This window comes from Plecotus auritus (assembly GCF_963455305.1).
Source record: "Plecotus auritus genome assembly, chromosome: 10".
NCBI lineage: Eukaryota > Metazoa > Chordata > Mammalia > Chiroptera > Vespertilionidae > Plecotus > Plecotus auritus.
In genome coordinates this window covers 20,301,609-20,328,219 of record NC_137785.1, presented here as the reverse complement: position 1 = coordinate 20,328,219, position 26,611 = coordinate 20,301,609, and the positions used below count along the sequence as shown (strand labels likewise).

The following is a 26,611-nucleotide window of genomic DNA, read 5'->3' as shown; positions in this document are numbered from 1 at the left end:
TTTGCCTTTCTGTGCCTCTGTTTCCCTGACCATGGATGATGGTAATCCCTACCTCAAAAGGTATGGGGTAAGTACAGTGCATGGCACAAAGCAAGTACACAAATGTATTATGTTGCTGTAAATAAATAAAAATTCCCATAACCCGGTGAGGAAATTATCATTGCTATCCCCTTTTTACAGATGAGGAAACTGAAGCTCAGAGGATACAAGTCTGTTGGAGCCAGGATTTGGCTAGGTATGCTAGCTTCAGAGTTAAGGCCCTTGCTTTGTCCCTCACCTAACCTCCCTTTGACCTTAGACAAATTCTTTCACTACTCTGGGCCTCAATTTCCCTGTTGGTAAAGTGCTTGGCTTTTGTGGCATTGAACACATTTTTTCAAAACAATCAAATAATATTATGTACCCTCATTTTACAGGTGACAAAATGAGCCCGGGTAGGGAGCGTAAGTCACTCGTTCAAGGTAACACAGCTGGGAATTGGCAGAGGTGGGTCTCAAACTCACACATCCCTGGGATCCCCAAGTCTTTGGAACGCAGTCCCTGCGTGCGTGAAGAAGCACGCTGCTGGACTCGTCCCCGAGAGTTATAGGCGGCTTAATTGGTCACTCAAAGTGTAGGGAGGTTAGATTAGTCGCGGGGTTCTAGGGAGGGGCCCCACTGCCCTGCAAGCAGGATCCCAGGGGGCCTACGCTTTACCAGGACGAGCTTGCGGCGCTTGGGAATCCATCCCTTCGCGGGAGGAGGGCAGAGACAGGCAAGGTCCCGCCCCCCTACGCCACGTCCTGTGGGCGGGGCCTCGGGCTTCCCCGGAGGTGGAGTATCGGTTAACCACTGTGTGGACTGGAGATCCGCGGGCCGGAACCCGCGTGTCGGGGCTCCCCCGCCACACCCCTCTTGGGATTTAAAGGGCCAGGAGGGACTGTGTTGGGCCGAAGTCCGAACTAAGGGAGCGGGCATGAGACGCTGTCCGTGCCGGGGGGGTCTGAACGAGGCAGAGCCCGGGACGCTGCCGGCAGCGGCCCGCATGGGGCTGGAGGCGCCGCGAGGGGGGCGGCGGCGGCAGCCTGGGCAGCAGCGACCTGGGCCCGGCGCCGGGGGCCCGGCTGGGCGGCCGGAGGGGGGCGGGCCCCGGGCCCGGACCATGGGGTCCTGCCTCCACTCTGAACGCGAGAAGGTCAGCCTCGGGCCTGAATCGGGCACAAACAGACAGACTGAGCCTGAAGCAGCCGGCCTCGGAGCGGAGACAGAGCGGCCCAGTCAAAAGACGGAGCCAGGCAGGTCCAGCCTCCGGACACATCCAGAAAGGAGCAGCCACTGGTCAGAGCTAGAGACACCCGGCCCCTGGACGGAGGATACTGGCACAGAGGGATTTTGTACTGACCCACGCAGGCCCGGCCTCCAGTCTCAGCCACAGAGGGCCAGGCTCTGGACACAACCAAGCGTTGATGAGGCCTGGACAGAGTCAGAAATACATGGGTCACAGACCCAGCCAGAGAGGTCCAAGCCCTGGACGGATAACCTCTGGACCCACCGGAAGAGCTCTAGCCTTCAGACTCAGCCAGAGGGGGCCTGGCGGGAACTATACATTGATGGCTCCAGGACACAACAGGATCCTGAAGGCCCCTGGACAGCATCTCACACTGATGGCTCCCAGATACAACAGGATACTGAAACAGCCTGGAAACAGGTTGGCACTGATGGTTTCCCAACACCACAAGCTACTGATGGCTCCTGGACACAGCCTGGCACTGATGGTGCACAGACACAAGATACTCAAAGACCCCAGACAGAGCCTGGGACAGACTACTTTTTGGGGGAGCCCAACCAAGATGGCCCATTAGCGGAACCAGAACCTGGACAGTTGGTGACTCACCTGTACTCTCACCTGGGGTATAACTCCCTGACCCCTGTGCCCCGCCTCATCATCACTCCTGAAACCCCTGAGCCTGAGGCTCAGCCAGTGGGACTCCCCTCCCGGGTTGAAGTGGGCAGTGGAGGCTTCTCCTCCGCCTCCTCTTTCGACGAGTCTGAGGATGACGTGGTGGCCGGGGGTGGAGGTGCCAGCGACCCTGAGGACAGGTCTGGGGTGAGTGGGACCCATCTTGCCCTTAAGCCACATCCCTCCAAACCCCTTATTCCCCTGCCTTTGCTTTGAGAAGTTCTCTAGCACCTATCAGCAATTTCATCTCCAATTTCATTTCTTCCATCCATTTACCTTCTCCCTCTGACAGCTGGGTTACTAACCCTCTGCAGGGACCCTCCTAATCCTCTCACCCCCTCACCCACTGTCTCCCCTTTCCCGCTCATCCACTGCCTCCAGTCCTGAAGTCTCAAATGGACAGCCACTGGCTGACTTGTTGCCCAGGAATCATATGATGGTGTGAGTCGGTGTGTATATGCACTTTTTTTCCCAGCAAGGGTCCATGACTTCTGTTGGATCCTCTGAATTGTGATGTGTGACCCCAAAATCTGAACAGCAATAGTATAGGGGGACAAAAGGTGCACTTTCTACCCCACATTTCTTAGTCTGGGGCTGTCTTAAGGTGTCCTGAAACTTTACCACCCTTAGCTCATTCACTTTTGTAGGGTGTGAACCCCCACCCAGCTTTTATTAGATTTTCAAAGGGCTATGTAAACCCAAAATGCTCAGGGACACACACACACCCAACCTAGCCAGGGACCCTTCAGTCTCCCCATTGTCCCCAGGGGGCCCCGGCAGATTCTTGTTTACATCCTCTGCCCTCACCCCCAGCTTGGGTGCGGCTCTCTGCTGATGAATCAGGAGGGCTGGCAGGGCAGGTTCAGGAGAGAGTCAGCAAAGAGTCAGGTGTGAGAGCCTCCCATGGGTCCGCCCACTTGGTAGTCCCATTGTTCTGGGGCCCATGGCGGGAGTCCACCCGAGCCCCCCTCACCCCACATGCCTCCCTGAAGTACGTGCTCACACATGTGGCCACAGATGTGAAAGACAGACCTGCCTCAGCCTGCCTATGCCAGAGCAAAGGAGTTGACCCATGGGCTGTCTGCCATTGCTGTTCCCTCTGCCTACTCTCACCTCTGGCATCTCAGAACACCTGAGCTGGAAGTGGGTGAAAAAAACCCCATTCATGTCCAGCCCTATAGTAAGTTTCTTGCTCATATTAACTCATTTAATTCTCATACAGCAGCCCTAGGAGGTAAATGCTATTCTCGTCTCATTTTATAGATGAAGAAACTGAGGCACAGAGAGGTCAAAGACACTTGTCCAAAGTCACACACCTTGGAAGACACAGAGCTGAGATTCAGATCCTTACTAAATACAGGCACTTTTCTAAGTGCTTTATATGTATTAACTCTTTTTAAAAATATATATATTTTTTATTGATTTCAGGGATGAAGAGAGAACGAGAGGGAGAGATAGAAACATCGATGAGAGAGAATCATTGATTGGCTGCCTCCTGCATGCCCACTACAGGGGATTGAGCCCTGACCATGAATTTAACTGTGACCTCCTGGTTCATAGGTTGATGCTCAACCACTGAGCCATGTTGGCCAGGCTGTGTGTTAACTCTGAATCCCTATAACAGCACTATAAGATTGGGATTATTATTATTTCCATTTTACAGATCAGGAAACTGAGGCCTAGAGTGGTGAAGTCACTTGCTTAGGTTGGCCAAGTCTGGTTGGAGCCAGACCTGAGGATTTTAAAAAATATATATTTTATTGATTTTAGAGACGAAGGGAGAAGGAGAGAGAGATAGAAACATCAATGATGAGAGAGATTCATTGATTGGCTGCCTCCTGCATGCCCCCTACTGGGGATCGAGCCTGTATTCCAGGCATGTGCCCTTGGCTCCATTGAGCCAAACCAGCTAGGGCAAGACCTTAGTATTTTAACTCAATTCTGGCTGAGTTTAAAACTCAGTTTTATCTATCTATCTATCTATCTATCTATCTATCTATCTATTTTAATCCTCACCCAAGGAGTGAGGATATTTTTTCCACTGATTTTTAGAGAGAGTGGAAGGGGAGAGAGTGAGAGGAGAGAAAGAAACATCAATCTGAGATTGACACATGGATTGGTTGCCTCCCATACATGCCTTGGCCAGGAGTGGGGATCGAACCTGCAACCCAGGTACATGCCCTTGACCATGAATAGAACCTGAGACCCTCCGGTGCCCAGGCCAACGCTCTTACCACTGAGCCATGTTAGCCAGGGCTGAAACTGAGTCATTTTAACCCCTGCGGTGTGTGGATCCTCCCTAATTTACTTTCCTCCAGGTCTCCTGTCTCCAGCTTTTTCTCATTCTTCCAGAATCTTCCTCCATGGCTCACCGATGATCAACTTTTGAACTTTGCCTGCTCCGGCGCCTCTGAAGGCTCCCCAGGGCCTTCCTGATAGCGATCAGGAGTTCAGTACTGTGTTCAGAGCTTCCTGTCTCCAGGCTCCTTCCCATGTTCAGCTTCCCTTCTCCCCCCACCCCCCTGCTGTAACAAAGCCGAAGTACACACTGTTCCTCCAACACCCTGCCGCCATCCTGCCTCCACTCATTGCTCAAGCTGTTCCTGCCGTGCAGAATACCCTTGCTTCCTTCTCTCTTCATTTTGAAATCCCATCTGACCTTAAAGGTCCAGCTACTTTCTTCTTTTCCTCCCTCCTCCCTTCTCACATCCATTCCATCCTCCTACTCAGACAACAAACAGTCCCTGAACCTCTACAATGTGTCAGGCCCTATGTTGGCTTTGCTGGGGACATAGCAGTGATCAAGACACACCTCATGGAGCTCTCAGGGCCATGAAGGGGACAGACCCCGCCACCAGGCTGTGACAGCTCAAAGTGGTCAGGGCTGGGATAGAGAAAGCCCAGAGGGTTGTGGGAGTCCAGAGGAGGTGACTGGTCAGAGCTGGGGTATCAGAGAGGGCTTCCTGAAGGAGGGGGCATGAAACCATCTGAGAAAGTTCAGATTAGCCATCAGATCTAAGAAAAAAGAGAAGATATGAAATCTGCTTATGATAAAAAAAAATAAAAATAAATGGGTGCAACCAACCTCCTTCAATCCAAGCAACATTTTTGGAGCGCCTGTTGTGTACCAGGCCATAGGCTGGGACACAGTCATAATCATGACAACCCAGTCCCTGCCCTCAGAGCTTGTAAGCAGGGTTGCAGACAGGCCTTTGGGGGATCTTGTAATCCAGAGGGGTGTCAGACCAGAGGTAGATAGAACTGTGTGTTTTAGGCAAGTGACTACATCCCTCTGAGCCTTTGTTTCTTCCTCTGTAACAGAGTCAAGAATTCTCCTGGGGTTGTATGTTTAGGATTAAGTAGGTTATGGCACACTGAGTCTTTGTCATTATGCCTGGAATGTTCCAGGTGCTTAGTAAACAGGAACCTTTATTAATCACCTCCTCTCCACTCCTGTGAGCTGGAGGGGGTAGGGGCTAGGGAAAAGGTCTTCCTGAATCCTGCAGTCCAACACCCTGACTCTGCTTGACCTTCCCACCTCAATTAGATGTCTACTAGGGAGCTGGGCTCTGAGGGGATGGGAGAGAGCATGCCCTTGACCCTGGGATGGTGGGGGATAGGAGGGATGAGCACACAGCCTCTCTGGAGATGCTCCATTCTCCCAATACTTGCTAAGGGTCTGCTGTGTGCTTGGAGCAAAGAATGCATTTGTGTGTGCGTGCACAAGTGAATCAGACACACAGTCTCAAGAAGCGCTTAGTTGAGGCAACATGATACAACTATCTCCATGTTACAGATGAGGACACTGGGCCCAGTGAGGGAAAGTAACTTGCCCAGGGTCACTCCCACATAAAGAGCAGAACTGTTTGCTTCTCTGATTTTCTATTACTCTCTGTTCTCTGCTTCTGTCTTTTTCTTTCTCTGCCATTACTTCGTATCTGTCTCCCTTTCTGTGTCTTCTAGTAACTCAGTGCCTGTCTCTGTGTTATTCAGAATAGGTCAGGATTTGCTGTAGTAACAAACAACCCAAAACTTAGTGATTTGGAGAAACAAAGGATTATTTTTGTTCATCCTTCATGTTGACCATGGTCAGTGGTGGATGAGGGGGCTGAGGAAGTCTCCATTTCTCTTTCCACTCTTTCTACAATAGGGAAAAGAACATAGAAAGTCACACAGTGGCTTTAAGGCTTCCACCCAAAAGTGACACTTCTGCTCATATTTCATTGGCCACAGCAAGTCAATAACTCCAAGTTCAAGAGGGAGGGGAAAAAAAAAAAAAAAGCACAGGAACAGCATGTCCAGCATGGCTCAGTGATTGAGTATCTACCTGTGAACCAGGACGTCATGGTTTGATTCTCAGTCAAGGCACATGCCCGGGTGTGGGCTCGATCCCCAGTGTGGGGTGTGTAGGAGGCAGCTGATCAATGATTCTCTCTCATCATTGATGTTTCTCTCTCTCTCTCTCTCTCCCTCTTTCTTCCTCTCTGAAGTCATTTAAAAAAAAAAAAAAAAAGAGGGCAGGGATGTGCCTGTGAGGGGAAGGGCTGAAGCTATTGGGTGAGCAGCACATGACTGCTGCAGTCTCTGTCTTTGTCCATGTCTCTCTGTCTCTGTCATCACTTTGTCATCTGTCTCAGTTTCTTCTCTCTGTGATGTGGCCTCCATTCACCAGCCCCTGCCTCTGTCATTTTCCCTGTAAGGTCTCACTTGGTTTTTGGACAGAAATGAGGCTTCTGAGCTTTTGGTGTGTGTATGTATGTGGGGGGAGGCTTGGGGGTTGCTTGGTACTGCAACAAAAACAGGCCTATCTTTACTCTTTGGAGGACAGAGAGACACAGATACAAAGGAAGTGATGACAGGAAGAAATGGACAGAGACTCTTCCCCACCTTTGTGGAGGCCTTTGAGGGATATTGTGATTATTGGAGTAAGTGGGCTTGGCTCACCCCAACCATCTTGGGGGTATTAATCTCAGGAAGCCCCTTGGCCTTGGAAAGATCCCAGGTCCACCTTCATTCCTTTTCATGGCAATATCTGCATTCCCTTCCCTTCTCGGCCTCAGTCTTGACCCCACCCTGCTCTGCCCCACACAGAATAAACCCTGGAAGAAGCTGAAGACAGTTCTGAAGTATTCGCCCTTCGTGGTCTCCTTCCGAAAACACTACCCTTGGGTCCAGCTGTCCGGACATGCTGGTGAGAGCAGGGGGCAGTGGAGGGCAGGGGGCAGACAAGGCTGGGCAGAGACGACGCCTAACTGGGGACAGAAAGCTACAGAGCTACTCCCTGTAGTTTAGTTTCCCCATCTGTGAAATGGGCTTTGTGACAGCCCCCATCTCATGGGGTTGTTATTAGAAGTGCTTAGGCCTGGGCTGGGCGATTTATACATCAGAGTTAAGGGCTGTTCCCTGTTATCCCAATATTGGTGTGTGTGTGTGTGTGTGTGTGTGTGTGTGTGTGTGTCCTTGACCCTGGGGACAAGTGGGCCTGGACTTAAATCCTAGTTCTGCTTTTTATTTGTGAGTGACCCTGGGCTAGTTACTTTCCGTCACTGGGCCCAGTTTGCTCATCTGTAACATGGAGATAATTGTCCCTCCCTTGCAGAGTTAACAGAAGGGTTAAAATAAAAATGTATATTGAGACTGAGACACAGACCCCTCATGTATGGAAATTATCATTCCCTGTCCTTTCCCGGTGTCCAGAGCTTAACATGTGTGCCTGTGTTCCAATAAGACTTTATTTACAAAATTGGGCAGTGAGCTCGATTAAACAAACCTTACCCAGCAGCAAAGAGAGACAGTAAGAGAACTCATCTACCTTATTCATCCTTAGATCTGAGTCAGAGAAAGGCAAGGCCCCCTTCAAACTGTAAACACTGGCTTGCCATCAGTATGTGTTCTAGTTACTATTACTGACTTTAAAATAACTCAAAAACCCACAAAACTCAAAACTTAGTGGTAGTTAAAAAATTAGTGAAATAAAAGTACCATATTATTACACTCATAGGTTTTGGTGTTGGGAATTCAGACAGGGCATGGCAGGGATGGCTTGTTGCTGCTCTGTGATATCTGGGAGCTCAGCTAGGACAACTTGAAGGCTGCAAGCTGGAAACTTTTGGAGGGTTATTCACTCACATGCCTGGCAGTTGATATTGACTAGTGGCTGGGTCTCAGTTGGGACTCCTGGCTGGAAAGCCTGGTTGTGGCTTCTTCGTGTAGCTGCTTGGGCTTCCTCACAGTATGGTGGCCTTGAGAAGCAAAATTTTTTACATGACAGCTCAGGACGGCAAAGTGTCTCTGCCAACAAAGTGGAAGTTGCATCTCCTTACATGACCTGGACTATGAGGTCACACAGTGTTGCTTCTGCCATAAGCTCTCCAAGATTCAAGGGGAGAAGAATGAGATTCCACTTCTTGCTAGGTATTGGCAACATTCTAGAAGAGTATGTGGGACAGGAACTATTGTTGTACCATCTTTGGAAAATATAACCTGAAAATATAATCTGCCTCAGTAAGAATTGTAATTCTAATCTATACCAAGTATCTGCATGGTCCAAGAAATGTCAGATTTGTAAATTAACTTTAAGGCCCCAGAAGCAAATGCATATCTGCTCTGGAGAGTCAGGTTCTGGACTCAGATCTCACAGAAATTCCCACAGCTTATTGTGAGCATATAGTCCCAAATTACAAGACAAAGGAGGACACAGTCTGCTGTGAAGAGGACTTTGTCTAAACAAAGAGCAGAAATAGGCTCCTCCCTTGTAACCCCTGGCCACGATTTTGAGAATTGCAGGGAAGGAGAGAAAGTGCTGCAGAACTGCCAGGCAAAATGACAGTGTCCAGGGTCTGATATATGCAGGAGATGGGGGGCTCTCTTGCTGATACAGTTTCTGACTCTCTCACTGACTGTGCCGCTCACAGGGAACTTCCAGGCGGGAGAGGATGGCCGGATTCTAAAGCGTTTCTGTCAGTGTGAGCAGCGCAGCCTGGAGCAGCTGATGAACGACCCCCTGCGGCCTTTTGTGCCAACCTACTATGGTGTGGTGCAAAGGGATGACCAGGCCTTCAACCAGATGGAAGATCTCTTGGCGGACTTCGAGGGCCCCTCCATCATGGACTGCAAGATGGGCAGCAGGTGAGGTCAGGGACAGCCCTGAGGCAGAGGTGGAGGGTCAGGAGTGGGCATTTCCCCCCCCCCCATTGATTTTTAGAGAGAGTGGAATCGGGGGAGAGAGAGAGAGAGAGAGAGAAGGAGATGAAGAAACAGAAGAAACATTGGTTGGTTGCTTCCTGCATTGCCCTGACCCGGACCTGGGATCATTGAACCTGCAACCTAGGTACATGCCCTTGACCGGGAATCGAACCCGAGACCATTTGGTGTGTGGGCTGATGCTCCAACCATTGAGCAACACCAGTCAGGGCAGGGTGGGCATTTTTTTAAAAATATTTTTTATTGATTTTTTTACAGAGAGGGAGGGAGAGGGATAGAGAGTTAGAAACATCGATGAGAGAGAAACATTGAGCAGCTGCCTCCTGCACACCTCCTACTGGGGAAGTGCCTGCAACCCAGGTACATGCCCTTGACCGGAATCGAACCTGGGACCTTTCAGTCCGCAGGCCGACGCTCTATCCACTGAGCAAAACCGGTCAGGGCAAGGGTGGGCATTTTTTAAGTTAGTGCCAAGTCAGCTTTTAAAGTGGTTGTACGTACATTCCCACCAGCACTGTGTGAGAGTTCCAGTTATTCCATCTTCTCACCAACACTTTATGGTTTTATTTCTATTTGGTGGCCTTGAGAAGCAAAATTTTTTACATGACCAAAGAAGCTGAGTTTTGATTGGCCATTTGAAAGGTGCCTTTTTGAATACTTTGCCCATTTTTCTGTTGGGCTATCTTTTTCTTTTTGACTTGTAATTCTTTTTTTGTTTGTGTAATTCTTTATATGTTCTGGATACAAGTCCTTTGTTGGAAATATACACACACCTAGCCCTAACCAGTTTGGCTCAGTGGATAGAGCGTCGGCCTGCGGACTGAAGGGTCCCAGGTTCGATTCCGGTCAAGGGCATGTACCTTGGTTGCGGGCACATCCCCAGTAAGGGGTGTGCAAGAGGCATCGATGTTTCTCTCTCATCGATGTTTCTAACTCTGTATCCCTCTCCTTTCCTCTCTGTAAAAAAATCAATAAAATATATTTTTTAAAAAATATACACACACCTACACACACATTCTCCAACCTCCCATTTCACTCTCTTAGTACTGTCTTTTGATAAAGAGAATACTTTTAATTTAGTCCAGTTTGTCAACTTTTTTCATTATGGTTGGTAGCTTTGTGTTGTTGTTTTTCTAATATATTTTTATTGATTTTATAAAGAGGAAAGGAGAGGGAAAGAGAAAGAAACATTGATGATTGAAACATTGATGATGGCTGCCTCCTGCTGGAGATCCAGTCCACAACCCGGGCATGTGTCCTGACCAAGGATCAAACCAGCAACCTTTGGTGCATGGTAGAATGCCCAACCACCTGAGCCACACTTGGCCAGGGAGCGCTTTTTGTTTCAGAAATGCCTACTTTGTCACATCCTCTGTGTCCCAGGACCTACCTGGAGGAGGAGTTGGTGAAGGCTCGAGAACGGCCCCGGCCCCGCAAGGACATGTATGAGAAGATGGTGGCTGTGGACCCCAGGGCCCCCACCCCTGAGGAGCATGCCCAGGGTGCCGTCACAAAGCCTCGCTACATGCAGTGGAGGGAGACTGTGAGCTCAACCTCCACCCTGGGCTTCCGCATTGAGGGCATCAAGGTGAGGTCCAGGAGCTGCTAGCCTGTCGCTCGAGGACTATATCTAGGCAGGGCTTCTCAGGAAACACGGGTGTCAGGGAAAACAGGAAAGAAGCGAGATCTGGAAAGAGAGTAGGAAACTGCAGAAGATGAAAAGATGGGGCTGGGAGACTCCTGCTTCTCTCACCCCCACATCCATCCGTGACCAAGTGTTGTTTATCCCTCTGCCTGAGCATCTCGATTCCCCTTCTTTCCTCCCCATGGCCCTGTCCTAGTCTGGCCCTGTCTTCTCCTGCCTCAGCCTCCTCTGATCCATCATCCAACACAGCAGCTGGAGCGTGCATAAGCCCTCCTCACCATACTGTGAGGAAGCCCAATTTTTCCCCCTGATGGAGAAAGATTTTTCTCTTTCCTTCCTTCCTTTTTTTTCTTTTTGTAAATTAAATCTAATTTTTTAAATAAGTAGTCACACCATTCAAAAGTCAAAATTATGTTATAAAAGGGTGTGCAGAGGAGATCTCTCTGCTTACCCTGTGGCTATCCTTCCCATTCTGTCCCTCCACCCCCTACCTACTCACAGGGAATCACTTTATAAGTTTCTTATTTTTCTTCCTGCAAATGCAAACAAATGCAATTGCATATCCTAAAAATTCCACCCTTCTTTACACAAAAGGTGGCATAGTCTTAGATAATTTCCATATCATTCCATAGAGAGTTTCCTCTTCCTTTTCTTTCTTTCTTGAACTGTAATAGCTTTTTGTGGATGTGCCATAGTCCTCTATAGATGGCCACCTGGATTGCTTCCATTTTTTGCCATTACAAACAACGCCTCAATGGATCACTTTGAACATACCAGTAAGACATTTTGCAAGCTTGAGATTTAGCTGTAGACTAGATTCCCAGAAGCAGGACAACTGGGTCAATGATGAAATGCATTGGGAATGTGGCTAGAGGTTGCCGAACCCCTTCCATAAGTGTATTATTGTGCATTCCACCAGCAATTTTTGAGAGTGCCTGTTTCCCCATGGCCTCCCCGGATAGAAGTCTATCTGGGTGTGTCATTTTCCTATTCGAAACCCTTCAATGGCTCCCTAGAACCCTCAAGAGATGTTCCCTGGCCTAGGGGGCCCTCCATTGTCTAGCCTCATTTCTCATCCCTCTCTTCCTCCTTGTTTACCTTCAGGCTACAGTGAAGCTTCATTTCCTTGAAAGGGTCCTGCTCCCCAGCCACAGAGCGTCTGCACATGCTGTTCCCTCTGACAGGACTGTTCTTCCCTCTCCTGTTCCCCCAGTTGGCTTCCAGTCATTTTTCTGTCTTTCCACTTCCTCATTACCTCCTTATAACTCCCTGTACTCCTTCATTATACTTTTTTTAAAAAATATATTTTATTGATATTTTACAGAGAGGAAGGGAGAGGGATAGAGAGCTAGAAACATCGATGAGAGAGAAACATCTATCAGCTGCCTCCTGCACACCCCCCACTGGGGATGTGCCCGCAACCAAGGTACATGCCCTTGACCGGAATTGAACCCGGGACCCTTCAGTCCACAGGCCGACGCTCTATCCACTGAGCCAAACCGGTTTCGGCTCCTTCATTATTCTTATCTCCCTTTGTGATGCTCTTATTCAATATCTGTCCCCCTCATCTGACTGTGTCTATCCTGTTACCTCCATGTTAGCAGTGCCCACCTGGTACCTGGCACAGCACAACAGTACGACTCAAGTGATCCTCTCAGAGATAAAAAATAGCATTAGTCTCATTTATTGAGTGCTTGCTTACTATGTGCCAGGCACTGTGCCATGCATCCTACATACCAGATCTCCTTTATTCCAAACAGCTTTAGTACAGTTCCCATTTCCTAGATGAGGAAACTAAGGTTGAGACAGGTAAAGTGACTTGCTTAAAGCCACCCAGCTAGGAAGTAGCAGAGTCACAATTCAAAGCCAGATTTACCCCCCTCCAGAGCACATCTGGCTAGACTGGCTCAACTAGGGGGTTCAGGTTAGACTTGGAAGGACTAGCTGCTCAGGAGTGTGACTTGGGGCTGCGTTGATCTGAGCTGGGCAGGTGGGCTGGCTTCTGCTGAACAGCAGGTGAATGTGGAGGCAGGCAGGTGGCCCCAGGAAGTGCCTGGGGCTGATTGGTGTTGGGCATGGGAAGGAAAGTTATGACACTGGGCCTTCAATCTTTGTCCTGCAGAAAGCCGATGGGACCTGCAACACCAACTTCAAGAAGACACAGAAGCTAGAGCAAGTGACAAAGGTGTTGGAGGACTTTGTGGATGGGAACCATGGAATCCTGGTGAGTGGGACACCTGTGCCCCAAACTTAGCAGTTCAGGGCCACCACCATCATTGTTGCCCCTGTGTTTTGCTTAGGGCTGAGGTTGGCTGGTACTGGCTGGTGTTGCTCACCATCTGGGTCAGCGGGTGGCTGGGCCAGAGCTGGATTTCTAGGATTGCCTGCTCCTGTATCTGGTAGCCTCAGATGATGACTCCTCCCCTTGTCTGTAATGATCCAGCAGGCTAGTCTGGGCTGTTCTCACAGTAGAAGCTGGTGGCCAAGAGAGCAGATGAAAATGCAAGGCCTCTTGATGGCTAAGACACCCTCATTTCTGCCATGTTCTATTGGCCAAAGAAAGTTATGACCAAGCCTAGATTAGAGGGTCACAGACTCCACCTCTTTATGGGAGGAGCTGCTGGGAGTTATGGGTACTCATGTAATCTAATAACCTTACCCTTGTCTATGCCACCCCTGTGTTTCCAACCTCACCTCCCATTTTCCCCATGGCTCCCCTTTTTCCATCCTGGCCAGGTAGAGGACGAGGTCAGATCTCAAGGTGGGTAAGGACCCACAAAGTCCCTTTGCTAACCAAGAAACTCTCCCTCTCAAACAGAGAAAGTACGTGGCACGCCTAGAAGAACTCCGAGAAGCTCTGGAGAACTCCCCCTTCTTCAAGACCCATGAGGTGTGAGCCCCGGCCCCCAGGGGAGCAGAGGGCCCTGTGTATGTGTGAGGTGGGAGTGGGTTGGGGTCCAGGTTGCACTGTGGAGAAATCACCGGCAGAATTAAGGCTAAAGCAATTTAAAAGGAGACCTATGTTTTGGGGTTTGCCTTTTCAGAGTAGGCAGCACAGGGGATTTCAGGGAGGTGGGACAGCTAGGAGCATGGACTCAGCCAGGCGGCCTGGGATGAGGCTGGCTCTGCTGTTTGACCTCTCAGGCCTCAGTTGTCTCCTAAGATAGGGAGGAACAATATCTTCCTTAAAGGGCTGCTTCCTTACAGGTGTGAGACTAGCAACTGTTGAACACCATTTGGAGCATAAAAGCACATTTAACCCCTAGCTCTTACAATTACTTTATAATCATAATTATTTACAACTAGTAGCCCTGTGCATGAATCCGTGCGCCAGTAGCTCTCCGCCCGTTGCCCCGCCCTCCTGTAGCTCCCTCCCCACCTTCCCCCGCAACCCCCCTCATAGCTTGCTGCCCTGCCCCCTCCTGTAGCTCTCCGCCCCACACTCCTGCTGATCTGGTCTTTAGCGGGTTGGTCGTTAAGCTTCAGGGCGTAACAGATAATTAGCATATTCCTCTCTTATTATATAGGTTTATTGTTACCTGCATTCTTTGTTCAGTGGCTCTCTCCCTCCCGCTCTTCCTCCCTTCCGCAGCCTGTCTCTTTGAAAGCATTCATCTCTTTGGGGCTGTCTCAGAAAGTCTGGGAAGTGGTGACAGCATCCTGTGCATCCTCTCCTCCCCTCCTCTGTCCAAGCTCTTCCCTCCCCACGCCCAAGCCCTCTCACCTTCTCCTGGCTATCACTAACTTCTGGGAGAGCCCTGATCTGGGAGTCAGGCTGGTCTGGGTTTGGACCCCAGTTCTGCAGGCCTATCTACTGACCTGCAGGATGGAATAACGGAGCGCCTGCCTCCTAGGCAACATGAAGGTTAAGTGGATTAATACAGGGACAGTGCAGCCCATAGTAAACCTTCAGTATGTGCCAGCTGTTACTGTCAGGTCTCTTACCAAACGTCACCCTCATCGTCATTGTCACTGCCTTTGGGCTTTACACACAAGTCGCAAAGAGGAGGCCTGGGGAGCGCATCTCATCTGTCCTGGTGTTTGGTTTCACCCGCTTGGTGACTTAACTTTAAAAAAAATGTATTTTTATTGACTTCAGAGAGGAAGGGAGAGGGAGAGAGATAAACATCAATGATGAGAATCATTGATCGGCTGCCTCCTGCACGCCCCCTACTGGGTATCTAGCATGCAATCCAGGCATGTGCCCTTGACCGGAATCAAACCCTGCACCCTTCAGTCCACAGGCCAATGCTCTATCCACTGAGCCAGCTAGGGCATGACTTTACATTTTAAAAGATGAGTTGCCAACATTTAAAACGTGGACCTTCCCACCAAAATCAGAGTTTCCAGTTTCCCTTGGCACATTGGGAGATGTGGCAACACTGGGCCACTTGCCACATGCCAACAGCCGTTTAGAGCAGAGCAGCATCTGCTTCTCCTCAGAAGCGCCCACTCGCCTGCCCCATCATCTAGGTTCCCTGGGGAGAGTGCAGTTTGCAATCGTTTAGGAAAAGGGAAGGGTGTGCAAATTTGGAGTTAGATGAAGGCAAGCAAACTGCTATTTCTCATTAGAAAAACAAAACCAGCATCTCTGAAGGCTGCATTCCAACCTCACAGGCAAGTGTGTAAATCATAGAATGCTGCCAGTGATCCCAGGAGGTAGGGTTGTGACCACCACCCCCATTCTATAGATGAGGAAACCGAGGCTTGGAGAAAGGAAGCCACTTGCCTGGGGTTATCAGCAGCAATTCGCAAGTGGAAAGCATGATCTACTTTCTTAGTCCCCACTGGGCTCCCCTGATCCATTCAGGATCCTGCAGGCATTCGAGTTTATGCTCAGCTTGAAAAACAATACTAGTTAACATCTGTTGTACATTTGCTATTTTGCAAGTGTTCTAAGTGCTTTATATGATTAATTCATACATGTAATATGCACAGCAACCTTACAGGTAAATGGTACTATTATTCCATTATTCCCACTTCGTATATCAGGAGACAGAGGCAGAGAGGTTAAGCCACCTGCCCAAGGCATAACAGCCTATAAGTAGCAGAGTCAGGATTTGAACTCAGGCAGCCTGGTTCCACAGTATATGCTTAGAGCCACCCTGCTCAGATGCCCCCTGGGGAGGAGACACTGGCCAGTGCTTGCTTTGCCCCTAACCTCCTGCCTGTCTCCCTGCAGGTGGTGGGCAGCTCCCTTCTCTTTGTGCATGACCACACTGGCCTGGCCAAGGTTTGGATGATCGACTTTGGCAAGACAGTGGCTCTGCCTGACCATCAGACACTCAGCCACCGGCTGCCCTGGGCTGAGGGTAATCGTGAGGACGGCTACCTCTGGGGCCTGGACAACATGATTCACCTTCTTCAGGGGTTGGCCCAGAGCTGACCCGCTTGCCTTCTGTGAGGATTCTTCATTGGATGGTACCCAGCTGGCTGGAGGAGCCTTGAGGGGTGCAGGGGCCTGAGTTCAGCCACGGAGGCACTGACCTCTGGGACAGGAAAGGTTGTTGCACACCACTCAAGCCCAGTGTGGAAGATCTGAAGGGCCCTGGAGACCAAGTAGCATCCAGCCCTTTCATGATCCAGGGGTTGTAAGGACTGGAGAGGGGACATGACATGGCTGGGTCCCACTGTGGGTCAGAACCAGACTGGGTCCTCTGACCAGCCAGGAAGGTTCCAGAGGGGCTGCTGGAGGCCACAACTAAACCATACATCCTGAAAGAACACCATTCAGATGCTGTAGGCTACAGGCCTGACACATGCCTGTCACGACAGGAATGACTGATGACTACTCCTTGTCAGCCCCCTCCGGCTACAAGCTGGCTCTGATGCCAGGGACCAAGCAGCTTCATCTGTGGTGCCCCAGGACCTGACCTCATTTGTGAGCCAATGCAGGAGCTGCCTGTCTGCCTGGGAGCATTATGGCCCCATCTCTTCTGGGGGCCCTTCAGGTGCTGACAGAGGCTCTGAGAAGGGTGTGACACCATGGGACCAGGCTGAGAGCTGACGCTGCTGAGCAGAGCCCAATTCACCCTGTCCTGCCCTCCCATGGCCCCATGGGATCCTCCCTGCTCCTGGGAGAGCTCTGCTGACCGCCTGCCGGCCAAAACCACGGCCACATCCTGTGCCAGCACTGTGACCAGCACAACCTCATTCCTCTGGCACCACCTCAGCTTTGGGACTTCCTCCTCTTACCCTGTTAGGTCCCCTTCCTCCCAGCTGACTGAGGTGGCAGGGGCAGGGAAGCTGGCTCGGGAACCAGAGCTGCCTTCCTTTGGTGGCCTGCACTGCGGCCCCTGAGTGAGAAGTGCCCTGCTTGAGTCAGAGGCTTAGGGTGGTGGGGCTGCTGGCTGTGACCCCAGGCTCACAACCTGGTCCAAACCAAAGCCCCTCTTCCCTCTCCTCCTGTACTTGTAACTGGCTTCCTAGCCCACAGGGCTGGGCTGGGGAGGACAGGCAGCTCCCTCTTTCTGAGTCAAAACTCTAAAGTAGTCTTCCAGGGCTCAGGAGGCCTGTTCCTTTTCTATGGACCTTTATACTTATTTATACAAGAGAGACAGGTAGTTGTTAGATGGGGCAGTGTTCGGGAACTGGAGGCAACATCGCTTCACTGCCTTCCCCCGACAACGACCCCCTAATAAACAGGACATTCAAAGCCAACTTTGTGGAATTTTTTTTTTTTTTTTTAATCTGGCGAGTGTGGCTCAAAGCTCAGGACAGTGATTGGTTTGGGGTACAGATGAAGGCTTGGAGTGTTCACTGAGCTTCTCCTCTTGTGCCTCACTGCTGGATAAGGCAGGATAACTGGTGACCAAGACAAGTGCTGAGCCCTCCCTGGACAGTTCACCAGAGTGCCAGTCACTGCTGTCAGGGCTGCAAAGGGGAAGTGCAGGTGGAGGGATTAGGGCTGGGATGGAGGATTCCCCTCTTCTAATTAGAAACACTATACTACAAAAACAAAAAGCACTATACTTATACTATATAGTCTCTCTAAAGTCCCTTTGCACTGAAGACACAGCAGCTATCAATGCAGATCTGTTCCTCCCCTTTCCGAGGGGAGGCAACAGGTATTCATTAAACTAATCTCTCTCTAAAAATACGGATCTACTTATCTAGCTACTCGTGCCCATTAAAAGGGAATTAATTAGAGGAAATATTTTATATATTTTTTTATTTTTATTTATTTATTTTTTAAATATATATTTTATTGATTTTTACAGAGAGGAAGGGAGAGGGATAGAGAGTTAGAAACATCGATGAGAGAGAAACATCGATCAGGTGCCTCCTGCACACCCCCTACTAGGGATGTGCCCGCAACCAAGGTACATGCCCTTGACCGGAATCGAACCTGGGACCTTTCAGTCCGCAGGCCGACGCTCTATCCACCGAGCCATACCGGTTAGGGCTAGAGGAAATATTTTAATATTGCTATTTGCCCTTTTTCTATAATAGGTCAGAGATGAAAGAAAATTAGTAAAATGTATGTGAAAACCTTCCTCCTGTCAGATTCTGGGGCGCACCACGGGACCCAGAGTCAAGTCCCCCCCACCCACGTGCACCTCAAAAATGCATGAGACCCAAACCCGGCTGGCCCTACCCCCATTGGGCGAGATCCAGACCTGGCCAGCCCCATCCCCGTCAAGCCCCACTGGGCAGGAGGGCGCAGCCTCAGGTCCCCTGTCAATCCCTGCTGGGCGTGGGGCACAGCCTCAGGTTCCCCGGCCCGGGGTGGGGGGGCGTGCCTTGAGGTCCCCCGTCAAGCCCTGCTTTGTGGGGGGCACAGCCTGAGGTCCCACCGGCCTAGCACCAGGGCAAGGGGCATAGCCTCAGGTCCCCTAGCCCAGTGCTAGGGTGGGGGGCGTGGCCTGAGGTCCCCGGGCCTGGCACTGGGGCAGGGGGTGTGGCCTGAGGCCCCCCACCCTGGCCCAGTGCCATGTAGCCTCAGGTCCCTGCTTATCACTCATTACGGGAACCCCACCTCCGCTGTGGGCGCAGCCATCTTGTGACAGTGTGAGGGTTTTCATATTACCTCTTTATTATATAGGAGGATTTATATCTGTGTAGGTACTGTCTGATTTGAATCCTGACCCTGCCATTTGCCAAGCTATGTGACCTTAAGCCAGTGACTTCACTCCTCTAAGCCTTAGTCTCTCCATCTGTAAAATGGGGAGAACCTAGTACCTTCCTTACAGGACTGGAGGATTTAGTGAGTTAACACAGGTAAAGGGGTTGGCACATTTAACTGTTCTTAGAAACATTTCTTCTTTGTTTTTAAAGAACAGAGGTGGGGGAGGGGCTTAGTCCTGACTGAGGGAACCTTCCTTGCGGAAGTGATAATGAGCCAAGATGGTGTAGGGGTTCAGACCAACTCACCCCAAGATGTGCCTCTGTGGTATGTGGGTTGTTGTGAGCTAGGGCAACCAAGACACCACAAGCTCAATGAAACCTCTGCCCCACCCACCCTTAACTACCTAGAAGAATTTGAATTCAAGGTCTTGCTCATAAAGACTGAGATAACCTTTTCTGACCTAACTACAGGGCAGGGTAAACTAATTGCTGAACATCTGCTCTTATCATCCTGTAATGACCTTCCTCCCTCTGAAGCCCCAAGATTATCCTTAGCTCAGAATGGCATATATACTTCATTTTCCCTGTCTTGTTTTAACGTAAAAACATTCAAATCTGTAAAGAATTTTTGTGAGTTTATTTGAGCCAACCTGTAGACAATTGCTGGGAAGCAGAATTTCAACAGATTGGAATAATGCTCCAGAGAATAGTTTTTCATCTATTTTTATACATTGCAGTCACAGGAGGGGACGTAGGTGGGTTACATGAAATCCACTGGTGATAGATTAGAGAGGCGGGAGAAAGCAAATCAGGGAAACCTCTGGGATTGGATAAAAAGTAAAATGATAAAGACACTTAGGTGGGTGCAGCATAGTTAACAGTCAACAATTAACATGATAACAATAACAATGAAGAAATTTATGGTCTCCTGTCCTGGCACCCAGGGCATTTGTTTGTGGCCTGAGGGGTCCAGAAAAAAGGGAAGTTACAAGTTACTTTGACATTTCAAGGATATGTTATCATAGATGCAAAAAGACAGATAGGCTGTTAAAGTAAAGGTTGACCTTGTGAGTGAACATACCTGCCCAGGACATAGCTACCCACCATAATTGCTCTTAACGTTTAATTTCAGGCCATCTTTGTGTTACTTTAGGTCTCTGAGTTTGCAAGACTGCCATGCAGGCCTTCACAGAGTTCGTCAGGTTAGCATGTGGCCCCTTTTGTCCACACTTGGTATCTCTCGTGTATGTGGGGTTGCCATGTGTATGTACTAAATTTGGTTACTTTGTTGTTAACCTGTCTCATGTAACCTCATAAGAACAGATGAAGGAACCTTGAGGGGAAAGTGTCTTCCTCTCCCACACTGCAAAGTTGAGTTCCGGTCAGCAGAGGGCTGCAGTGGGGTTGCACCAGGGACCTGAGAGGTCAGTGTGGCTGGTGGCAGGAAGTGTGAGGAGGAACAGCCTGGGATAAGGAGAGGTGAGCTGGGGCTGGGAGTTTAGTTCCTATTCTGTGAGGAAACAAGAAGCTGCTAGAAGTTTCTCTGGAGAACTAGTTTGTTTCTTTGGTGCTCCCTCAGCCCTGACCCCATGTGAAGATTCTGGGGGGCAGCAGGGAACCCAGTGAAGCTCTTGCAGATGTCCAGAGAGATGTCGATGGTTCAAAAGAGGGTGGCCACCAATGAGAAATGAATGGATGCAACATTTCAGGTGGGGTGGACAGGACACAGGGTCTGAGCTGTTGTCAGTCTCTCCCCTGGAAGAGGGAGCTTGTCTGTCTTGCTTCTGGCTCTAAACCCAGCCCACACAGTAGGTGCTCAATTCTGAGGGGATGTAGGAGCTGGGAGGCTTAAAAATGGACTGGAGGGGATCCTGCAAAAAGGACCTCTGGCTGAAGGTCCTCAAGAGATCCAGCCCAAACCCTGGGGTGGTTACACAAAGGGAGAAGCTGGGGTCTGGGCCCTATCACCCCCAGTTCAGGGCAGCAGCAGGCTAGGGGCTGGAGTCCTATGGTCTGAGGAGCAGGGCCTGGCCACAAAGGCCAGCTCGTACCCCACCAGGAGGAACCACATACACCCGGCCATCAGCGGCCCGAGAGGGTGAGAAGTCCGTCAGCTGTAGGTTGCTATCCTGGACTTGGTCATAGTCCCACAGCTGGTAGTGCCAACTCTTGCCCTGCTTGGAAAGAAGGTAGACTGCTCCCAGTGAGCCTTCCTCTGGCAGGGATGGTAGTTGGTGGGGCATGCTGGGCACTGGGTGAAACAGGCCTGGCAGCTCAGGGTCCTCAGCATAGCCGGGGCTTGGCACACCCTGAACACCCAACAGGACCCCTGCGAGGAGAGGGGGAGGCTGTGAGTGGGGGCTGAGCCCTGATGAGCTGGGGCTCACTGTGTTTTCCCCCACAGCCTTCCAGGGAAGGTGCGGCCTAAGAGAAATCAGTGGGGGCCATCGGGCACACAGATGGGCTGGGATTTGGAGCCAGTATGTCTGGCTCCAGAGCTTCAAGCATTTTAAGTCCTGCCTCCTACAGCCTGTCAGCACTAGGAGGTGGAGAGGAGACATTAAACAGAGCAAACATTGTCACCCAGTCGTCTCCAGCTGTCCAGGTGGGAGACGCTGGGAGTGGAGCTCTCAGGCCAGAGCCAGGAGAGGGCTGAGCAGAGACTTGATCCAGGCCACCTGATGGACACAAATCCATCCCTTTTTCCAGGCAGGTGGGATGATGACAGTGCTAGTCACAACTAAAGCCTACTGAGATGTGCAACGTGCCAGGTACCACCGTTCTAAGGGTTCCCCGTGCTCTGCCAACAAGGCAGCCCTATGAGGTGGGTACTACTGTCACTTCAATTCCTAGATTGGCACATGGAAGCCCAGAGTCAGAGCTGGAAGTGGCAGGACTGGGCCTGGAGTCCAGGATGTTTGATCCAAAAGTCTGCACACTGAGCTTGTTTTTAGAAACCCCAGTTGGCAGATACTGAGGTACCTGCTACCGGCCAGGTCCTGTCTTGAAGAGTACTGGGGAGGTGCCAGTGCCAGGGTGAGACTGTGAGGGGGGTGACGGGGGAGCTGGGGAGATCCAGGGTGAGAACACAGGGACACAGGAGAGGGGACCCACCTGTGCTCACTGCCCAGTGGGCCTTGTGGCCCTTCCTCCGACATGGTTCATGGTTGAAGTCTTCATCGTAGCTGATGCTGGGGTTAAGGCCAAAGCTGTGATGTGGCGCTGGGGCCCACGCTTCTCCACCCCACCCTGTTCCCTTCCTGTCCTGGGATACGGGATGAGCAAGGGATGTCCAGAGACAAGGTGCTGCAGCACACGGCCTCTGTTGGGACCACCCAGGCCTCCACGGAGCAGCTCAACTTGGCAGCCCAGTGCCTCCTCAGCCAGCCTGCCCATGTTGGCCACTGCATGGACAGAGCACAGAGAGAGCAAGGGATCACTCTGTGCTTCTCACCATGTCAAGGGTTCCCTGGGGATCGATGCCTCTAATCCTTCCTGTGACCATGAAAAGCATAGAGAGGGTCAGGGTCCAGGGGCACATAGTAGGAAGTGGCAGCGTTGGGCTGGGAACCCAGACAGCCTTGCTCCAGAGTCTACCTTGTAACACTGGGTGGGGGAAGGACCTGAAGAATGGAAGAAGGCCCTCCCATACACCTGGCAGTGTCTCACCCAGCCTCTCCAGTCCATTCCTGGTGAAGAAGGCCAGACTTGTGACCCTTCTGCACCCAACTCACCAGAGAACATCTCTCCCTGGGCCGTATAGCCTCTCTCCACGGCCATCTGCACGAGTCTCTCCAAGGGGATGCCGCTGGGGGGTACCAAGAGAGTGCCTGCCATCCACAGGGCCACCAGCCCACACCTAGAAGAGACAGACCCAGCCCCTCAATCCCTAAGTCAGGTCTTTACTGGCCCCCTCTGCCCTGGAAGCTGGAGTGTGGGGAACAGGATGGCTGCCCTGGGAGAGTTCCCCTCCCCTCTCCAAGGCCAGGTAGGGAGACCTGATACTCTTTCATGGCAGGGAGGCTGACCAAGTACTGAAGATGAGGGAAAGGGAAGGTGGGGGGAGATGTCACCTGGGATTCCAAGATGAGTAGTTGCCAAAGTAGAGTTAGAGATAATGGACCAGGTTCATCTCCTCACTCACTTGTTCACTGATTCCAACTCAGTTTACTGTGCATGTGCTCAGGACCCTGCCCTGGTAAGTTCCCAGTCTCCTCCCCCCCCCCCCGCCCCCCTGCATCCTCCCCAGGCTGCTGAACCCACTCCTCCCACCCTCCTGGGTCAATCCTCTTTAAGTGCAGCAGAGGCAGAGGCTTGGGACACACGGCTGGCAAGGGGTTGAGGTTCCGGATCAAGGTACATACTGAGGGCCTTCTTGGATGAGGGAGGGCAGGTCTGCACAGAAGAGGATCCACTGCAAGTCACTTCTGAAACTGAGTAAGAGCCGAACTCAGGTCACCCAGCAGCCAGCCAGCTCCTAGAGTCCCCCCTGAGGTCTGGCTGCAAGTGAAGGGGAAGAATAGAGTCCCCCCTGAGGTCTGGCTGCAGGTGAAGGGGAGGAATAGAGGCCCAGCAGTCCCCAGGCCCGAGCATGGCTCCTGGCTCGGTCACTGACTTCCTTCGCCCCTGATAGGGCACTTTCCCTGCCCAGCCTGTTTCTTCATCTGCTCAGTGGGAATGACCCAACCAACTACTGCTCCCTGTTCCTTCTCTTAGTTACTGAAGGGGCAAAGAGCAGATGTGCTCAAGTTTTGCAACTAGGAGCCAAAGTGATTTATTCGAGGAAATTTCTCGAGTGTCTCTATACCCTCCTCAAACCTGTTTCTCAGGCTGTTAAATAAGGTGAGAATTCCTTAACTCAGCCTTGACTAAAACCAGGTAACATGCTCCAGGCCTAGAGATCACCTTGATAAAGAGCCCTTGAAGGACTACCAGCCCCACCCTCCACTCTGGGAGGTCACTCAGAGTGGTGGTGATCCAATCAATTCTTCCCCTCCACAGGAGGGCAGGGAGATGCACGTGTGCTTAATTTCTATTTGAAGGCCAGTGAAAGGGGCGGCTGGTGGTGGTGGTGGGGTACCCTCCTGATGGCAGGAGATGACACACAGCATGGCGCCACACTGCCAGAGTTCAAACAGCTCTTCCTCTGCTAAGCACTGTGGCTGACTTCACTGCTATGAGCATCAGTTTCTTCATCTGGAAAATGGGATGATAGTTCCTACCTCCTGGACTTGCTGAGAGGATTAAATAAGTATTTAAAAACACAATGCTGGACATTTGCTAGGCACGTAATAACGGGTGTTTTCCTCTGCATTAAATTTGTCTCACTATGGTTGGGGCATTTAGGACAGATTATCAACTTGCCTAGAAAGCTGGAAGTCTTTTATGAATCTGGACTAGTCACTTCCCCCTCTTCCCCTCAGCCGGACACCTGTCAAATAAGGTCTCCACCGCCCAGCCAGGTCCAGCCCTCTCCCCTGCTCAGGTCCCTGGTGTTCCCGCTTCCTCCCGCCCCGAACTCCAGACTCACTACCTCCACCATGGCTCTCCCAGGACCACAGGGCAGTCTCCGTGCTCAGTGCCCGCCCTGCCCACCTGTGAAACCCCATTCTTGCCACTTTCCCTGTCACATTAGGAGCACCTCTTCATTTCACCATGGGGCCCCGCACAGGCTGCTCTCCCGCATAGCCCTGAGGGTACCTGCTCCGGAGCACACAGGGGTCCTCCCAGGCAGCCCCACCGACTCCCAGCCCCAGCCGGGGCGCCGCACTGGCTCTGGGCTCCCTCAGCAGTGCCTGGGGCCGCCACATCGGGTGGAGGGAAGGATCCCTCACTGACTAGGTGCCCGTGCGGGCAGCATCTTCTTCGCGGCTGAAGGCACCCCAGGGAGGGCGTGTCAATAGGGGGCTTACGTAGTAGGCTGTGGGGCCTTGAGGAAATGGAAAACCCCAGGAAGAAAGAGAGGAAGCCATTTGGGGGCAGGTGGTCTGGTGAGACCCGGGGCGGGAGGGGTGGGGCCCAGAGACCCTACCGGTCCTTGTGAAGCTTTAGGAGCCTCTTCACGTCTTCTCTGCTCCGGGGGACCGGGCCGGCCTTCTCCAAGGCCTCTTTCAGAAGATGGCTCTTCTCCAGGCCGAAGACGTGAGGGGGAGCGGCACCCGCGGCAGGGGGTGGAGGTGGCAGGGGCGGTGGTGGGGGAATAGGTGCCTGGAGACTTGAGGGAGAGGGTGGAAAGGCTAGGCCCGGAAGATGTGGGGCTAGGGGCGGAGGCGGAACGACGGGGGCCTGGGATGAAGGGGTCCTTGTAGGAGAGATTGGGGACTCTAGCGGGGAAGAGCATGAAGAAATCATTTTGGAGTCCATGGCAGGGGCTGGAAGAATGGGAGAGAGAATGATCCTTCAAAATGGGCTGGTCTCAGGGATGGAGATTTTGAAGGTTTTAGGACGGAGGTCCGGAAGTGGGAGGTAGAGCAAGGGGGTTGAAAGAACCGGAGCTAAACTTGGAACCATGGGAGCAAGGATTGGGATTGACTCAAATCAGGAGGGCTCTGAGGGTAACAGGGCGACGTCCTTTGATTCGGAACCAGATCTGTGGCATGCAGTTGGGTTGCAAGGCTGAAAGAGGGAGATGTAGTAGTTAATTTATTATTCGTTGCTAGGTTTGGAAACTTGGGTCAGTTTTGGGATGTGAAGACCTGGGGTGAGGCACCTAAAGGGTGGGATTTAGAGGCCCAAGGCTAAAGATCAGGTAAGAATTTAGGCTCAGTCCCCCCTCACATCCCAGGCCCGAGTTTGGAACCTTCCAGCTGACCTTTGAGTCAGAGGTCAAGAGGTCAGAAGGACACCAGGCAGGAAAAATGGCCTAGTTGTGGAGAAGGTCTTGGAGTCAGAACGCAACAGGAAAAGTCTGTGGTGGGATGGGAAGGCTCAGAGATCGGAGGCCGTCGGGAGCCGCGATTCCGGTGGGATAGGGAATGGAGTCAGAAAGTACAGCGCACTTCCCTTTCCCAAAATGGCGGCCGTCGCACACAGCCTTTCCCATCTCACGTGTAGGCCTTGCGTGGGTCCCCGCCCCTTTAGCGACCACGTGACAGAGCGCAGGCCCGCTGGGGAGAGATGGGGCTTCCAAAGGACGCCTCCGAAGAGACCACCGCGCGAGCCGCGACACTATTGGCCAGAAACGCACTCTTCACTGATTGGTCTGAGGGCTTGCGGGGGGAATGGCGGAGTTTTTCTCCTGAGGCGGGAAAACAAGTGCCCTTTTGATTGGCAAATTTTGGGTCGAGATTGTCAAGGTCTGTCCCGAGATTTGATTGGCAAGGTCGGGCCCGACTTACTCTGATTGGTCAAGCTACCAAATTTCCGCGCGCGGATTGGCTTGCAGAACGATAAAGGCGGAGCCAGGAGAGAAAGCGTCGCGCTCGGCATTCAGAAACGCAGAAGCAGCCACTAGCCGGACCTGTAGCTCCATTGGTAAGTAATTGAGGGCGCAGGCGGTCATTGTGGGCGGGCGGAGCGCTTGGCGCCCGTTTCTTCCTGCACCTCGTGTGGAGAAATTATTTTCCTGCTGCGCGTGGCCAAGGCACCACAAGATCGCCCCTCCTTTAACTGGCGCTTACATCCGGGTTCTTTTTCCTGGGAGCGCCTGGGCCAATGGGAATCACCGCTTAGTACGCTCAGCCTATTAAGTCGCGTAGAGCATCCTGGGACTGGAAGTAAACCTCGATATTTCCCCTCAACACGCGGGAGAAGAGGTG

General features: G+C 51.5%; 3 protein-coding genes across 7 annotated transcripts in view; 2 read left to right on the top strand and 1 right to left on the bottom strand.

Moving 5' to 3' along the window:
• The window catches only part of SNRPA (small nuclear ribonucleoprotein polypeptide A), a 752,186-nt gene that overhangs the window by 715,669 nt on the left and 9,906 nt on the right, over positions 1–26,611 (top strand). The window contains exon 2 of one of the 3 annotated variants that reach the window (XM_080645760.1): positions 26,287–26,327. The gene's annotated coding sequence lies outside the window, so the exon portion shown is untranslated. Of the gene's footprint in view, positions 1–26,286; positions 26,328–26,359; positions 26,609–26,611 lie in introns of those variants that run through there. The other 2 variants (XM_080645762.1, XM_080645761.1) reach the window with 2 other exon arrangements.
• Positions 856–17,445, top strand: ITPKC (inositol-trisphosphate 3-kinase C). The gene is made up of 7 exons (XM_080644159.1): positions 856–2,086; positions 7,031–7,130; positions 8,854–9,067; positions 10,526–10,730; positions 12,910–13,011; positions 13,606–13,677; positions 15,970–17,445. Exons 1-7 carry the CDS (start codon positions 956–958, stop codon positions 16,171–16,173), a joined length of 2,028 nt encoding a protein of 675 aa, XP_080500285.1. The 5' UTR covers positions 856–955; the 3' UTR covers positions 16,174–17,445.
• On the bottom strand, positions 19,472–26,452 carry ACTMAP (actin maturation protease). 3 transcript variants are annotated; one of them, XM_080645757.1, is made up of 7 exons: positions 26,192–26,452; positions 24,886–25,469; positions 23,219–23,287; positions 22,589–22,713; positions 22,129–22,258; positions 21,969–22,039; positions 19,472–21,183 (listed from the first exon to the last, which is right to left on the bottom strand). In XM_080645757.1, exons 2-7 carry the CDS (start codon positions 25,215–25,217, stop codon positions 20,861–20,863), a joined length of 1,050 nt encoding a protein of 349 aa, XP_080501883.1. In that variant the 5' UTR covers positions 25,218–25,469; positions 26,192–26,452; the 3' UTR covers positions 19,472–20,860. The 3 variants fall into 3 exon arrangements, with proteins under 3 accessions (XP_080501883.1, XP_080501882.1, XP_080501884.1); XM_080645756.1 differs by lacking the exon at positions 26,192–26,452 and adding an exon at positions 25,666–26,021; XM_080645758.1 differs by lacking the exons at positions 21,969–22,039; positions 22,129–22,258; positions 26,192–26,452 and adding an exon at positions 25,666–25,868 and having other exon boundaries at positions 19,478–21,183.

What these genes read in the sequence shown, in the direction of transcription:
- ACTMAP (XM_080645757.1), bottom strand. Translation starts at nt 25,217, where the DNA reads ATGGACTCCAAAATGATTTCTTCATGCTCTTCCCCGCTAGAGTCCCCA. An exon ending in CTCATCCAAGAAGGCCCTCA is followed by an intron (nt 22,714 to 23,218) that starts GTATGTACCTTG and finishes TGTCTCTTCTAG; the next exon opens with GTGTGGGCTGGTGGCCCTGT. An exon ending in GGACATCCCTTGCTCATCCC is followed by an intron (nt 22,040 to 22,128) that starts GTATCCCAGGAC and finishes CCCCAGCATCAG; the next exon opens with CTACGATGAAGACTTCAACC.
- ITPKC (XM_080644159.1), top strand. Translation starts at nt 956, where the DNA reads ATGAGACGCTGTCCGTGCCGGGGGGGTCTGAACGAGGCAGAGCCCGGG. An exon ending in TCCGCATTGAGGGCATCAAG is followed by an intron (nt 10,731 to 12,909) that starts GTGAGGTCCAGG and finishes TTTGTCCTGCAG; the next exon opens with AAAGCCGATGGGACCTGCAA. An exon ending in ATGGGAACCATGGAATCCTG is followed by an intron (nt 13,012 to 13,605) that starts GTGAGTGGGACA and finishes CCTCTCAAACAG; the next exon opens with AGAAAGTACGTGGCACGCCT.